General features: G+C 41.0%; 1 protein-coding gene across 1 annotated transcript; it reads left to right on the forward strand.

The window, feature by feature from the left end:
* Positions 1 to 2,434: 2,434 nt before the first annotated feature.
* On the forward strand, positions 2,435 to 5,234 carry HRH4 (histamine receptor H4). Its single transcript, XM_027638841.1, has 2 exons — positions 2,435 to 2,729; positions 4,413 to 5,234. Exons 1-2 carry the CDS (start codon positions 2,526 to 2,528, stop codon positions 5,193 to 5,195), a joined length of 987 nt encoding a protein of 328 aa, XP_027494642.1. The 5' UTR covers positions 2,435 to 2,525; the 3' UTR covers positions 5,196 to 5,234.
* The last annotated feature ends 11,158 nt before the right edge of the window (positions 5,235 to 16,392 follow it).

The following is a 16,392-nucleotide window of genomic DNA, read 5'->3' on the forward strand; positions in this document are numbered from 1 at the left end:
AACTATGCCTCAAAATATGTTATAATGAGAAATGCATCCTTTTTCATAGAAATACTTTTAATGTTTCTTCAGGAAGAAGAACCAAGTATTACATGTGAATACTAACTGAAGGAAAAATGTTTTTTTGCTACAGTTTGTGATTTACCCTTGCCCCTCCTGTAAGACTGTTCATCACACACTTCAGAATATCCTTATTTTTGACAGTGTAATTGTTTTCTTATACAACTATGTGTGATACATCCAGGTAAATGAATTACTTCTCTACATAGTACTAATGATTTTTTAATGTACTGCACTACAACAAAATCGTTTACCATGGGGACTTTTTACTGGCTTCAACTTAACACAGGCTATTGATCCAATGGGTTGTTTGATATCAGTAATACCGTGATGGCATCTCCCATCTGTATTCCTTATTGGTCCCCTCTTCCCATAGTGACATTGCAGTACTCCAGAAGAATTGGTCACTGGAGGTACTGTGGATCCAGTCTTGACTGGTAGTGCCAAGTGAGGAGGTGGGGGTGTGAATGTCTTGTGCAGTACTCCTCCATGGTTCAGGCCAGGGAAACAGCCCACACAGCAGAGAAAGGCTGATAAAACCATGGTCCTGTGGCATATGTGTCAGCAAACATCTTGACTTGAGGCTAGCAAAGAGGTATTTCTGCATACAAGTACTTTGTCTTCAGGACAGTCACAGAGACCAGTATTCACTGAATCATGAAAAAGGAAACAGCCTTCACTGACCCACTGCACATCTGGCAATACAGTCTTCCCTAAATGCTGTTCCTTTGTCAGTGCTCTGTAGTGAAGTGTATTAGTCTAGTCTTTAAGGTTTTCCTTTATTTCTGCCATTTATAACCGGTGGTGCGTTATTCTGGGACTCGCCCTATGGTGCAGAAAACAAATGATGCATCTGCTGAAGCCTTTGTTTTCCTGCCCAGGCAGCTGGAGCTGCTATTTCATAGCTCAGGTCTTCTGCAAAAGTCTGGTTTTCCTCATATCTCATAGTGTAGTCAAGAGATGCAAACATCTTCCTTCTGCATCAGTTCTTCTTTGTGGCTGGTGCCTCACATAGTCTTAAATCAACCAAGAGGAAATGATTGGTATCAGTATTACACTAGCCTATATAGACAATGTAAATCTAAGATTTTATGCCTGGTATTGGTCAGGAAATACTTTATTTTCCGAAGCTGCTGGGGTTTTTTTAATTTTTTTTTTAATTTTTTTTTTATTTTTTTTTGTTTCATTTTGTCATTTTTGTTTGTTTGCTTGTTGTTTTGTTTTTGTTTTTTAATTTACTAAAAGTCTGAAATCTTTCCAGGGATGTGGCTCATGTCTTTTGCATCCACTAATTAGTAAAAGTGAGAATAGTTTGAAATAGAAATGCTTAAAACCTGGTTCTTGCCTCTATATTTATATCTATAGCCAAACCCAGTAATTTCTTTTTGACATGAAAGCAAACATTGATCCCACAGAAGTTGATGAGAACAGTAGCTGTCATCAGCAACTATGGAAAATTAGTATTTTGTACAGAAGTGTTGCTGCTTGTATCTAGGGTATGTGTTAAACAAGCCATCATTATCAAAAGAGCTGTACACATTTCCCTGTTGATAGTAGTCTGTCAACTCATTGCCCAGAGGTTTATAGTCAGTAGGCCACATAGCCTGGTAATGTTCAGTAGCTTCCAAGGTCTTGATGGACATACCAAGAAAAGAATAAGCTGGAGAGTTTAAAATGAATCTTGAAGCTGCATATAACTTTCTATTTGTCTCTGGTAGATCAGCATTTCCAGGAATGTAGTATCAGATGTTGCACCACACTTTTGAAAGAATATTAGAGGTAAAATGAAGAAGTTGCTTGCTTAAAAATGAAAGACAAACATGGTTTTCTTAATTAAGTACTTGAAGGCCTTTTGGACAAAATACCCCAAATTTAACAGAAAAAAAAGTGGTTCTGGAGTTATTCTCAGGTGGAGAACAAGGACAAGATTAAAACACTCCTTAAAAATGGGAGTTTCATTCTTCTGCTGTCTCTGTTCTATCTCTGGTAGAAGACGTTTCCAAACACCACACAGACTGTCCAGTATATTGTCTTAGCTTGCAAATGCTAACCAATCTTACAATAAAAACTGCCATTGGCAACAGCTGTAGATATGCCTGGGGGAAAGCTCTAAAAGACAAAAGACTAGAGGAAATACAGCGATGAGGTTACATGTCAGAATGCAGCCACAGCACATATATGCTGCAACACTAATTATGTACCTTTAGAGAGTGTAAATTGGTTAGATTAGTTTTCTTCTTCAGTAGATCCTTCTTTGCTGATTTGCTTTGAGCTTGTTTCCAACAATCAGCATACATAAATCACACTAAGATCTAATACGCAGAAAGTCACCACCGGATTTCATGAGAATTTATGGATTTCTGTATATAAATCATACATCCACCCTAATAGATTTGTAAATTTCTTTTACCCAAATTCCATAATAATGTGTCTCTCTGCTTCCAGGAGTACCGTTTGCAGTCCATATGAACTGCATGGTGTCTTTGTGGTTGCTTTCCATAGGTGTGTTCTGCATACCTCTCTACATCCCGTACAGCCTGACGGGAAAATGGCACTTGGGAAGAGGCGTCTGCAAGCTCTGGCTAGTTATGGATTATCTCCTGTGTCCAGCTTCAGTATTTAACATTGTTCTTATCAGTTATGACCGTTTCCTGTCAGTTACTCGAGCCGTAAGTACCGTGTTTACAGCTTTTTTGATTTTTTTTGTTGGAGGATTATATTCACCAACCTTTGCTATGTTCGTGAGTATAAGCCCAAAATTTAATTGAGATAATAGCTCTCAAAAATATACTGACACGTGGAGATTATTAGATATTTGCACCTAGATTGGATGAATATTCCTCATTGAGCATGCTCTAGCACAGAGCTAGTCAACCAGGACTTTTCTCACAATTTCTGCTTCACGTTGTGCTACTGCTTGAGGAAAAGCAGGCTCGGGGTAAAAAGAGTAAGGCACGAGACTAGTAAAAAAGAGGCAAGGAAAGAGGAAATTCAGAGTAAACTGGATTTGGTTTTGGATGTAAAATCAGGAATGGGAGGAAAAGGCAGTGAAGCTAAGGCAGTGAAATAAAGGACATCAGGGAGGATGTCTAGACCTGAGATGTGGCCACAAATAATCCTGGAGAAGACTGGGAGCAAGAGCAAACAGGCAGAGAATGGGGCAAGCGGTAGACTGCAATGATGGCCTGTAGAAATGTGGCAATAAAGTCCTCTTGGAGCAGAATCCCAAACTTCAGATGCACTCTGTCTCTGCTTTCTGCATAGCATCCTACACACTTTGTGTGTGCTTTATGTCTCGGGTAATGTCAAAAATGGAGGCCAGCATTTCTCACCAGCTATGCTGTTAGCTCAAGTGGCAGGGAATGTCAGGGAGAACTAAAGGTTCCAGCTCTTTTGTGGTGTGTGAGAGTGTCAACATAACATCATACAATAGAATTTCAGTCTTATTTTTGTCAATTGTAATTAATTCCACTTATTATAATTGCCTTTATATTAAGTATTATTATTTTATTTTATTTTAAGGAAAAAGTCTGGGAAATCAAACACCAAAACATCTGGTATGTAAGAAATGTTACACTGGAAAGCCAAAGACTCAGCATTTACAAAATGCAAAATTCAGAGCACATGCATGAATATGACATTAACTCGAACTTGTGTTTTCAATTGGATATCTAAACTCCCAGAATTGTTTACTCTGGGAGTAAATTGTCATCCTGGGAAAGGGGTGGAACAGGATGTGAACTGCAATATACCTCTCTGTCTACAGCATATAGTGGAAAATAGGTACTGGCCCTGGAGTGGTCGGAGAAGGAAGAAAAGGGGTGATTTTGTAGTTCATCAGATAAGGGCTGCATTGCAGAGCTGGAATCTATTCCTTCATTCTCATTAAGTGTCCAATAAGCAATTTTCTTAAAGGTGGGTGTTAAAACTATATGCCACATTTTCTGTTGACTTCTGTGATGCATACAGCATTATTTGTTTGCAAAATACTGCAAAAAGCACTGCAATTGCCAGTGAATGGGAGTTATGCTCTGAACAACTAGAAGGTGCTAATTACTCTGGAACTTCAGATCACAGGTGTCTCAAACAAGGCATACCAAATTACTAGGTACTGATGGATGATCATGTTACATACTCTGGACCATGATCCTTGTACAGCTACACTAACCTGCAAAGAGACAACCCTATGCTATGTGAACATCAACGAATTAAACATGCTTGGGTGAGCTTCAGCTGATCAGCAGAGTCACAGCTCTAAATTACCAAGCACTCTGATGACTTATTCTACTACTTCCCTTGGTTCCAAAATGTATTTCAAAAATCTGACCTTTTTCTTTCTTTTCCCCTTGCAGGTATCTTACAGAGCCCATCAGGGAATAACCTCCAACCCTGCCATCAAGATGGTGGCCATATGGATCTTAGCCTTTCTCCTCTATTGCCCAGCAATCCTCTTTTGGGAGCACGTGGTCGGACACAGCGCAGTAGCGGCAGATCAGTGCTACGCCGAGTTCTACGACAACTGGTACTTCCTCCTGTGTGCATCCACCCTGGAGTTCTTTGTGCCACTGCTCCTGGTGATCTACTTCAATATGCACATCTTCCACAGCATCCAGAGGCGCCAGCGGCAAGGCGGTATGCAGGACTGTGAGCCTCCAAGGAGCAGCAGCCTGTCCTGGAGATTTTGCCCTTTGCCAAGATTAGGGGCATCTTCTTCCTCGGAAGCAAAGGGCAGTGTTTCTTCTTCCGTGAGACCAAAGAAAGAGTCTTTGGTAACCGACTGCTCATCTCCATCAAAAGAGAATTCTGTTACTCCAGAAAATGACTTTTCTGTTTCCCTCTGTTCAAAGACTAGGTCAAAACTGCATCAGGACAAGAAAATTGCAAAGTCACTTGCCATAATTGTCTGTGTGTTTGCCATTTGCTGGGCCCCATACTCTATACTGATGATTGTTCGTGGGGCCTGCCAGGGAACTTGTGTCCATAATGCCCTGTATGAAGCAACTTTTTGGCTTTTATGGATCAATTCCTCTCTGAATCCATTTCTCTACCCTCTATGTCATGTTAAATTTCGAATGGCTTTTCTGAAAATATTAAGTCCCAAAAAGTTTGCCACATTGAGATCAGGATCCTTTTAGAAGGAAAAAACAAAAAGAAGAGCTGGATGAGGAATGTAAATTGCCACAGTTTGAAACGAGATTTAGGCTTTTCCAAGAGACTAGTCTAGTTGGAAAGTCTAAATAAGCCTTCTGTGAAATGTGAAGTGTCCTCCTTCAGAAAAAAACACATGGCCAAGTTTTATGGCCTTTTCCCAGCTATTTCAAATGGCCACTTCAAGGCTATTACCTCTGTCTGACTTTGCCTTGTAGTCTCTCCATGTTATCTTAATTCTGGTTGCTGAAGATACTATCTTCAGTTGCACTGCAACTTATATTTGTGTTTACGTTTGATATGAGTTAAAAATACAATGAAATTGGGTATTTGCTGCAGTATTTTAAAGTTACTACCTTCTCTGTTCTATTTCTTTTGAACAATTTGTATTGCATTCAGAATCTAATTTTTCCCTACATCAAACATCCAGTTAAGTTATGAGTTTTATTGCCAGACAGCTAGCAGGATTATTTAGTTTCACTAAAGGTTTTTGGCCATTTTTCAAAAACTTGAGTGTATGTGTTCCCTGTAGAAGAGCATTACTCTGTGTATATGCTCAGATGCAGCAGTAGAGAATTCAGGTGTGTAAAGCATTTATGTGAATGCCCAGCTATTCTTCAAGAAACAAGACTTCTACAGCTGTAGTTTTGAGAGATCATAGGAAAGCATAGTATTTGTTCTTACTCCTTGAGGGCTAATATCCACTGCTGCTGGCTGAGGGAAGGTGTGGTGGTGCATCCCCACTTCCCCATGGGCAACATTGTGATCTGAAGCTGAAGATGGGATGCAACAGACGAAAATAACATAATGCAAAGAATGCATGAAAGAAATATATAATTTAAAAAAAAAAGACCAAAAGGGAAGAATCTTAATTCTGATATTTTTAAAGTTTTTAAAATACTAGGAAACACTGATGGATGGTCAGCCTTTTGGGAAAAAACTTGTGCAAGATTCAGGCGTGAAGTGCTGAGGAAGAAGAGTCATCCTTACACCTGCAGGTGAAAACATGAATGTGAGTTCAATGTCAGGAGAATGATAGTCAGAGACACAGCCCTTATTTGCCTGTGTAATCACTAATTAATTAAAAAAGCTGCATTATGACAGATCCAATAAGAAGATGTTGGTATTATCTCCAAACAGACCACGTGATTACTCAGCCCAGCCTGGTCTTGCTCCACTGTCACACTCAGCTGTTGAGGTGAAAAGTTACATCCTTCTAAAGACTTTGGCCTATTATAATTTCCTTTGATTATTTTTTCCTTCCTGTTACATTTCTGTTTGACCTAACAGAGGCTAAAATGCAAACTTATGAAGCCTCTGGTGTAACTGAGTTTACAAAAGCATATTGGTTTTTTTATCTCCTCTCCAGCATTCTTTGAATAGACTTCTTTCTTGTTATTTTGACTAAATGTCATCTTTTTAGTCAATGCCTAAACAGCACTGCCCATTTTAAGATCTTGGCCAATAAGCTGGGCTTGTAATAACTGCTAAGAGTGAGCAGATATATATATATCCAAAGCAGATCAGAATATAAAACACAAGTGCCAATACACCCATCTGTTTTCCTTAAGTGCAGTGTGTACCAGCCTTTTACCCTGCAAAGCTTTTGTCATTCTTTTAAAATACAGCTTTTAAAGTCAGTAATGATGAACGTGTGCAAACAGATCCTTTTGTGCCAGCTTTTAGAACAAATGGCTCCTTAATGTTTATGAGACATACTTTTGATAGTGTTAGCAATAGGGATTCAAATATCTCATTATGAAGATTCAAATATCTAGTTCTGGTTAGGTTTTTAAAATGATATCTTTAGAAATTTAGCCATTGCCATGTGTAGATAAGGACGCATACTCTTATATTTATGACATTATATTTTTTTTGTTCTTCCTCGCTCATGTCTTATAGTCTGGACTCAATGATGTCAGAGGTCTTTTCTAACCTAGTTGACCCTGTGATTCTGTCTTTTGCTTGCTTCTCATACCAGCCTGCTCTCTGCCACAGCTCCTTGGTACAGGCCAGAAAACCAGCTGGATGCTGGTATCAACAGGGACTTATTTATAAGCTGCCTGAGGCCTTGTGAAGTCAGCGACAGTGCCCTGTGCAAAGGCAAGGAAAAGCAAGCTGAGTTTAGTTGATACAAGCCTAGGTCGTCTGAGGGCAGTGAAACAACTAACGCTCCCTCCATTTGGGCTAACTTGATGTGTTAAAAGTTGTCAGAATCAATACTCTAACTGGACAGTGCTTTTTGGTGCAAACTTGGTTTTAGGGGCATGGGCAGACATTTCAGGAATGTCTCTGGCTCATTTCTGGTACCCTTTGCAACTGTACCAGGAAATAAATTTAAAATATAATTGTCTTGTCTCTGTCAGTTTTTCTGGGCTATTGTTAGTAGCGTAGGGGAGTAAGAAAGAAGCTAGTGGGCAAGAAAAATTGGGTGGTTTAGATGAGGGGCTAGATTAGTCTTTTTATTCTTCTGATGTAGAAGTTATTAGCAGCAGAGAAAGGCATGGGACCATAGAGTCACAGAATCATAGCATCAATACTATGGTTTGGGTGGGAGGGGGCCTTAAAGATTATCTAGTCCCAACATCCGTGTCCTGGGCAGGGAGACGTCCCACTGGACTAGGTTGCTCAAAGCCCTATCCAGCTGGGCCTTGAACGATTCCAGGGATGGGGCATCCACAACTTCTCTGGGCAACCTCACCAGCCTCATAGTAATGAATTTCTTCCTAATTTTTCAAGATAAACCTACCCTCTTTCAGTTTAAAGCCATTCCCCCTTGTCCTATCACTACCTGCCCTTGTAAAAAGTTCTTCTCCAGCTCTCTGGCAGGCCTCCTTTAGGTTTAAGGTCTCCCTGGAGCCTTTGCTTCTGCAGGCTGAACAACCCCAACTCCCTCTGCCTGCCCTCACCTAGGGGAGGTTCTCCAGCCCTTGGATAATCTTTATATCCCTCTTCTGGACTTGCTCCAGCAGGTCAATGTCCTTTTAATGTTGGGGATCCCAGAGCTGGACGCAGCAGTCCAGGTGGGGTCTCACAAGATCTCTGTACATTGTACCCCTTATCCTTCAGCCAAGCTGCAGAAATATTGGGAACTGTCAGGGGGAAGTTTTAGACCAGGAAGATTCTTATGGACTGTGAATCTCTGTGGAAGTTGCACAAGTAAACTGCATTACTGACCTAAGTGCTGATGACATGAAATTTTTCCTATACTGGTCTGAACTCATAGTCAGTGCAGGTCCTGCAGGCCATGGCATGGGATCTGTGCTAATGAAAGACATTGGTAAGGGTGCTGGTTAGAGGGAAAATCTGATACTGCCGTCAGAAGCAAATTTCACTTCTGCCTTGGATTGAGAGAACCATTTGGAATTTTTTACATTTGCATTATTTCATGAGAGTGATCAGACAACTTCCTGCCTTCATATATATGTATATATATATAAATAAATATATATATATATAAGGTGTTGTATATATATATAAATAAATATATATATATATAAGGTGTTGTTTCAAAATACCAGAAATACCTGAAAATTGCTATGAAAATGTGTGAAGAAAAAGTTTTAATAAACAAAATTCAGTTGTGTATCTAAGACCAAAAGCTAGAGTTGAATAAAAGACAGTGCCACGCTTTTTAGGAGGAATTTGTCTAGATCTTGGAAAGTTGTAAGTTGGTTTTTTTTTTTCAGTTTCATTACTGAACAACAGCTTAGTTCTTCATAAAAAATATTCTTTGGGCTCTAACCAAAATTCTGATGCAGGATCTGTTGCTGACCAAATCTTAGTCAAGAACAGTTAAGTCTTATTGTTATTTGTGTGAGTGCCTTGTGGGCACCCAGTATGACTTAACTGCCATGACTGTCCTCCCCTGGAGATCCACCCCTGACATCCTGGCCTTGGGCCCAGGAACATGGTTAGACTGCGGTGGTCCTGGACTGAGCTACCTGAGTGCCTGTAGGCTGCTTGGAGCTCCATCTTTTGCATTTTTTAGAGGTTTTGATTGGACTTCTGACTTTGGCCTCAGAAGCAGACTGTTTCCATTCTTCATTCCACTGGTAATCACTAGGAATTGCCCTCCCAAGACTTTTCCCCTCTAGTTTTTTTTTCAGGATCTGGCTACTATACTTCAAGCTGGATCAAACTTTCCTGCCTTTAAATGTTTGTGAAGTGCTCTGATCTTCACTTGTGTGCATACCTGTTCTCTCATTTTCTCTCCTTGCTAAACAACTCTGCCTCAAATTTTTATCTTAAATATGTGGAATTTTTTTGGTAAAAATTCTCCCTTATTACTCTGTCTTTAAAGAAGACAGACCTATTGGTTGCAACAAGACTCAATATAACCAGCAGCGACTGTTCACTGATATGCTCTCTCTTGATCTGTGGAAACCTTTAAAAGTCAGATGCTCTTTTTCTCTGTTTTCTGTAGGACAAGGTACAATATTTGTGTTTGTTCTCTTCACACTGGTGTTTCTTGGTCACTCTACCTAGGCCATTTTACTTCTCACTCGTAGGGATGAGAGCAGTCACACTGCAGTGTAGGTGCCTTGTAAAGCAGCAGGCCAGCTTTCCCCAACCACCTGCATTGCCAACAAAATCAGTGTGATTTAGGAGGGGTCTGACTTAACCCCTTGAGACTACAGTTGAGAGAGGCTGTTCATCCCCTGGTAGACTTGTGAAGGTGTAGTGGGTTGACCTTGGCCAGATACCAGGTACCCACTAAAGCCGCTCTCTCACTCTCCCTCTGTAACTGGACAAGGGAGAGAGAAAAAACAGCTGAGAATTCATGAGTAGAGATAAGAGCTGGGAGTGGTCAGTGGCTGATTACCTTCACAGGCAAAACAGGACTCAAAGTGAGGATAGTACTTATATTTGTTACTAACAGGATAAGAGCCAAAGAGTGAGAAATAAAAGTCTTAAAAATGACTTCCCCCCACCCTTCCTTCCTTCCATGTTCTCTCTCCTCCCTCCCAGCGGTGCAGGGGGATGGGGAATGAGGATTATGGTCAGTTGTTGTTTCTGCCGCTGCTCAGGCAGCAGAGGAGTCCTTCCCCTGCTCCCGCGGGGTCCCTCCCACAGGAGATAGTCCTTGATGGACCTCTCCAGCGTGAGTCCATCCCTTAGGTAGCAGTTCTTCCCAAATTGCTGTCCCGTGGGTCACTCCTCCATGGGGTGCAGTCCTTCATGAATGAGCTGTACCCCTGTGGGTCCCCCACTTGGGGCCACGAGTCCTACCCAAGAAAAACCTGCTCCAGCGTGGGCTTCCCTCTGCACGGGCTGCAGGTTTCCATCAGGACCCCGCTCCATCCTGGGCCTCCCAAGGGGTCACAGCCTCCTTCATGCATCCACCTGCTCCGGCACGGGCTCCTCCATGGGCTGCAGGTGGGTCTCTGCACCTCGATGGTCCTCCATGGGCTGCAGGGGTGCTCCAGCATGGTCTGCACCACGGGCTGCAGGGCCTCAGCTCCAGTGCCTGGAGCACCTCCTGCCCCTCCTGCTGCACTGACCTTGGTGTCTACATTGTTATTCCCATGTTCTCACTCCGCTCTTCCCTGGCTGGAATTTCTTTTGTGCAACAATCTTTTCTTAAATATGTTATCACAGAGGTGTTACTATTGCTCCTGATTGGCTTGGCCTTGGCCAGCAGCAGGAAGTCCGTCCCGGAGCCGGCTGGCATTGGCTCCACGGGCCAGGGGAAGCTTCTAGCAGCTTCTAACAGAAGCCACCCTTGTAGTCTCCCCCACTACCAAAACCCAGCCACAGAAACCCACTACAGAAGGCAGGTGCTGCAAGTGCATCTGCTGGTTTTCCTTGCAATAGCTTCTCAGAGAAGCCTCATTTTGGCATTTTTTTCCTCTCGCTGTTCAAACCAACAAATTCCTGCAGATGTCACTAGTGCTACACGGTATTTCTAAACCTTGCAAACCTGTGGTTTTTCAAGAGGTGCAATTTATATGTGCAATCCTGCACGGTCTGACACCAGCACCTTTCTGCTAAAACCATCACCAGATCTGCTGTATTACATCTAATATTTACTTTGCTGCAAAAAAGATTAGGGGAAGAGTTTATTACATCAGCAAAGAAAGAAAGACTTTAGTCACACAGATAATCATAAATCAGTGTAGAACTTCTTCCTAAGTTGTCCTGCATAGAAATTGTCCTGTGCTCAGAATTTAAAGCAGAGCCTTGTATCACCCATGGAAAAGAGGAGAGAGTCATAGCAAGCTGAGAGCAGGTCCTCAGCATTGGTTCATTGGAAAAAAGTGCCCTTTCCTCCGATATAGAAGGCTTTGTTCTCATTAAGCTATTTAAGCTATTCTAATTGTGGGCTGCTGCTAAAGAAGTTGTCCATCTCTCCTACCTTTCCTGCTGCCCTTTGTCAGCAGCTTACTTCTGGGTTAGCTTCAATTATTCACATAGGCTAGCACATGCAGACTGCTGGTATGTCTGAATGTAACATGTTGAATGTCTGTACTTCTGTTTGGACCACACAAATCTTGAAAAGTAGAAAGGAAAAGCCTGAACCAAATGTGGGATGTGAGGGGGAGTAGCTAGTTGCCTACTAAAACAGTGAAGACACAAACCCCCTCTGGTTTTGGTAAAGACCTTGAGCTATATCTCAACGTCTCATCTCACATAGCTTCTTAGGTACTATAATGGATCTGAGAATCAGGTGAATCAACTGCTAGAGAGATCTAGCAGACTTCTCTAGATGTATTTTTCATGAGAAAAAGAACCAGAGCAGAGCAACAGGTGCAATTCAGTGCTATGCCATATCCAGTTCTGGGCTAGAAAAGCTCTGAGAATTTAACTAGGGTATTTTTTCCCCCTTCTAATCTGCTAGATCCTTTTTAAAAGTATGTTAGTAACATGGGTGTAGCTTATTAGATTGCTGGGATTGAAAAAATGTGCTTTTTCCCCTCATTTTTGACATATCAGCTTCCCAGAGAGAGAAAAGTGTGAGCTGAACTTTTGCACTGCTGATAATGTCACAGCTTTATGGCCAGGTTGCAGAGAGGGGACTACCTCACCCACAGTGGAACAACTCAAAGTCTCTCTATAGTGATTAATATTCCTAGAGTGTGTCTGTTTATTTCTTGGACCTGAAGCCATTGCCTCCTTCATTCCCCTGATCATTCCAAAGCAAAAATCACCAGTGTAAGAGTTCGTGTGGGTGCTTTCTGGCGGACCTTGCTTTTAGGATCTTTTCATCTTGGATTTCTTGCTTCAGGCTGTTAGCCTTTGCCTTGTCCCCTTTGCCCTGCATAATTCCTGCCTCTCTGTGGCTCTTCCTTGTTTAGATTTATTAATTGAAAGGGAAGCTGCCGCTATGGCACCTAAAGGGCTTCTGGGTGAGCCTGAGATGGGCAGCAGCCTGCAAAGAGAAGTGGCTGCCTGGTGGCTCTTGCCATCAGCTGTGCTTTGCTGACAGTCAGGGAGCTTAGCCTCCAATTTAGCTTTTCTAGGAGGGAAAAGGGGTTCCAGAGCTATGACGTGAATTTGAAATCTGTGCCCTGCCCAAGACAGAAGAGGGCAGAGGTGTGAGGTGGGCAACACGGCACGAAAGGAAGCACCTTTCCAGAGCTGGTAACCTGAGCACAGGGACGTCTACGGCCCAGCCTGCAGGGTCTCCAATTCTAAATTATCTTCGGATATAACAAGAAGTATCGGGGCAGGTTTACATAATTTATGATTTTCCTTGGGCTTGTGTTTTCCACGATGGGCAATATCCTCTGATTCCTTTTTTTGTCTCTAAATGCTCCAATTTATAGACAAAACATATTTAGTCCGTCTTAATGCCTCAAATTAAGCTACAAATGCTGACCCAGGAGGTTTCCAGACTATAATCTGTTTACTTACTGATCAAGAGTGAATGCTGTTGAGGTGTTTCCTGGAAGGGTGAAGCAAAGCGACAAGAGTGAGCATGGAATACCTTTGTCTGAGCACACACTTTGGCTGGGTCCTTAGGCATACAATCATCCCTGCAATGTTGAGGTATGTGTAGGTGCTGTAGTCCTTTTTCTCTGCTAAGTCATGAATTCCCCCTCCATTGTAATATTCAGAGTAGCTCCAGTTAAGAGGAGCTGCCAGTCTTTTAAAGCCTCTTTTCTTTCCTTTTTTTCTTTCTCTCATCTTTAACTGCTCTAAACACCTCTTCAGTGCTGGGGAAAACAAAGTTCTCTTTGTATCTATGTGTTTTTGCTAAGGGAACAGAAAGAAAAAGCAAAACTACCCTTTTTTGCAACAAAATATGTGATAGGAGGAAGAACAAGGCTACTTAACTTTGACTAGGGAAAGTAAAGTTTCTCTGGAAATGAGGGAAGAGAAAAGGAGGCTGAGGAGAGACCTTTTTGCTCTTACAGCTACCTGAAAGGGGTAGTGGTGAGGTTGGTGTTCGCCTCTTCTTCCAATAGAGCAAGGGGAAATGACCTCAAGTTGTACTAGGGGAGGTTCAAGATAGATATCAGGAAAAATTTCTTCAATTGAAGAGTGATTAAGCATTGTAAAAGGCTCCCCAGGGAAGTGGTGGAGTCACTATCCCTGACAGTGTTCAAGAAGAAAGTAGATGTGGCACTTTGTAATATGTTTCAGTGGGCATGGTGGTTTTGGGTGAAGGTTGGTCTTAATGACCTTAGAGGTCTTTTCCATGCCTTTATGGTTCTATAAGATTTGAAAAACAAAGCAAAAGACTAGCTGCAAGTTTGTTTACGTTTCATGATATTTGTGACTATTGTGCAATGAGCGACTAAAACCCAACTGAAGGACAACAAAATGATCAAGTGCAGTTTTTCATCCTAACTTCAAATATTGTGGGATGCGTTCCTTAGTCATACAAGAAAAATTGGTATGGTATAATTTAACTATTCCTTTTTTAGGTGGTCCCCAACCTCATAAATGACCAAGAGGGGTCCCCAAACTTAATGGATGTTTGCAATACAGAGAGTAAACAATCTATGAAGAGTGAACCTTCACATGAATGCAGACTGTCTCAGCAAAGTCAGCTGAGAACCACATTCAGTTGTGACATTTTAAAATCTCACAACTTTTTAATAATATAAAGTTTATACTTTCATCTACGTCTAGTAAATATTGATCAGATTAATGCTTGATACAGCGACACGGGGAGTTTAAGATCTTCTATTTTAAGGTCTTAGGTGAGCTAAGAGTTTAAGATGATTTAAGGATTTTAGATCAGTAGAAAATAATAAATTGTCTTTAAACCTTTAATGCAGCTTAGCTGCAGCTTTGTAGGCTGTCTCTCAGATATTTTAAAAAAATTTAGCCTTCTTTGTGCAGCAGAGTTTGTGTCAAATCCATCAGGTTTCAAAGCTGACAGGCTGGATGGGGCTTTGAGCAACCTTGTCTAGTTGTAGGTGTTCCTGTCCATGGCAGGAGGCTTGGAACTAAATGATCTTTACGATCCCTTCCAACTCAAATCATTCTATGATAAATTATTTTTAAGATAATATTAATTATCAGTAAATATAAGACATTTTTAATACAAATTTTGTAAAATATCATAGTGATGTGCTTATATTGTCAAGTAACCTTGTATTTAATTTGTATTTTGCAAAATTAATAGTAATGTTAGTTTTGTGCTGCATTTCTTAGCATTTAATTTGATTTGAAAGTTAGTTCAGATCGTGTGTTTTATGTAAAACTGTTGCGATTGTCTTTCAAAATCACTGAGTGGGAACTTGAGGAAATAAAGACAACCTTTAATTGTCTGGCAGTTCCCTACTCTCTGGTCACTTTGTTGGGCCATTCTTTCTCACATATTCGCTGCTCAATCTGAGTTGTAATTTGCTTTCTGTCTCACAACTCTTATTGGAAACCTTTGCTGGAGCTGAAAACCTTTTGGAGCTCATTTTCCTTCCAGCCTGAATTTACTCTCGACCACTTTGTATGTATAGGTTCTGTGCCAGTGGTTTTTTATTTTATCTAGTTCTCCTTTCCTTAAGCTGCTTCTCACAGGCACAACCCCAGCCAGCCATCCCTTGTTAGGCTGAACAGCCAGAAAGTCTCACATCCATTTTCCTAACCTTCCCACTGACCTCTCTGTGCCTCTTCCAGCTGGAAGGTATCTCCCTGAAACATGGGTGACCAGGATTGTATGCAGTTTTCCATATGGTATCACCTGGGTCTCATACAAAGACATGAATGCTTCCCTATTTTTACTGGAAATACCTCCCCTGCTGCCCTCATAGTTACCTTTTCAAAAAAAGAAATTGAGTGAGTCTGGCAAGGTCTACCTTTAGTAAACCCATGTTGCATTTTATCCCATATTGCTTTTACCTCTGCATCATTAATTAGACTCCCCACAGAATGGTATTTTAAAGCCAAGCAAACTATTCAAGTGGCTCTAATAGACTTGTAAATATGGGTCAATTTTTTCACCTTCTTAATTACAGGTCATAACCTTGTTGTTCCCCAGTCCTATGGCACTGTCCACAACCGGATGACTTTATCAAAGACATTTACTAATAGACTTGAAAAATCTTGAGGCAGAACTTTTCTAACTTAAGGCAGGATATTATCCTTCCTATTTGAGGACTCTGGTCACCTTTATCTCAGGGAAGCTGAACATTTTCTTTGTATTTAATAGTTAGTTTGGCTGACTTACCTGCACTTCTGTTCTTTCAAATTAATTACTTATAAAAATTTTTCCATTTCATATAAGCTAAGCCAGTTTGTAATAACTTCTCAAAATATATTTTCTATAATCAGCTGTCTTGTATAATGCCCTGAATATGAACCAAATCAAGTCCAGACTGAATCTCATGTCTGTTGGATGAAGATGTCTGAGAAAGAAGATACTTATTGGTCATCCCAGTTAATGATACTGTCAGACCATATTACCTCTAAAACCATTTGTTTGCTAACCTACATCTAGGCTGTCATAGCTTCTCATAATGACACTTCTGACAGCACTTAGCTCTTGAACAATCTCAGTGAGATTTTTGGGTATAACCAAAGATGGTGGTGGAACTCAGTGGCTGATAATTGGAAAATGCCTTTGTGCCCCAACAATGTTGTTTGGTTGTTGGGTTTTTTTGTCCTTCAGCTCTTCTTGTATGTTAGTGTCATTGTTTTTGTATTATTATGGCTTTCTTCTCATATCACTGCTTCATAAAGTCCAGAGGATTTTTTAAATCTCAGGGTGAAATTCAGTGGTCGCAAGAACAA

The sequence above is a fragment of the Corapipo altera genome, unplaced genomic scaffold (assembly GCF_003945725.1).
Source record: "Corapipo altera isolate COAL_440 unplaced genomic scaffold, ASM394572v1 49, whole genome shotgun sequence".
NCBI lineage: Eukaryota > Metazoa > Chordata > Aves > Passeriformes > Pipridae > Corapipo > Corapipo altera.

What these genes read in the sequence shown, in the direction of transcription:
- HRH4 (XM_027638841.1), top strand. Translation starts at nt 2,526, where the DNA reads ATGAACTGCATGGTGTCTTTGTGGTTGCTTTCCATAGGTGTGTTCTGC. An exon ending in TCCTGTCAGTTACTCGAGCC is followed by an intron (nt 2,730 to 4,412) that starts GTAAGTACCGTG and finishes TTCCCCTTGCAG; the next exon opens with GTATCTTACAGAGCCCATCA.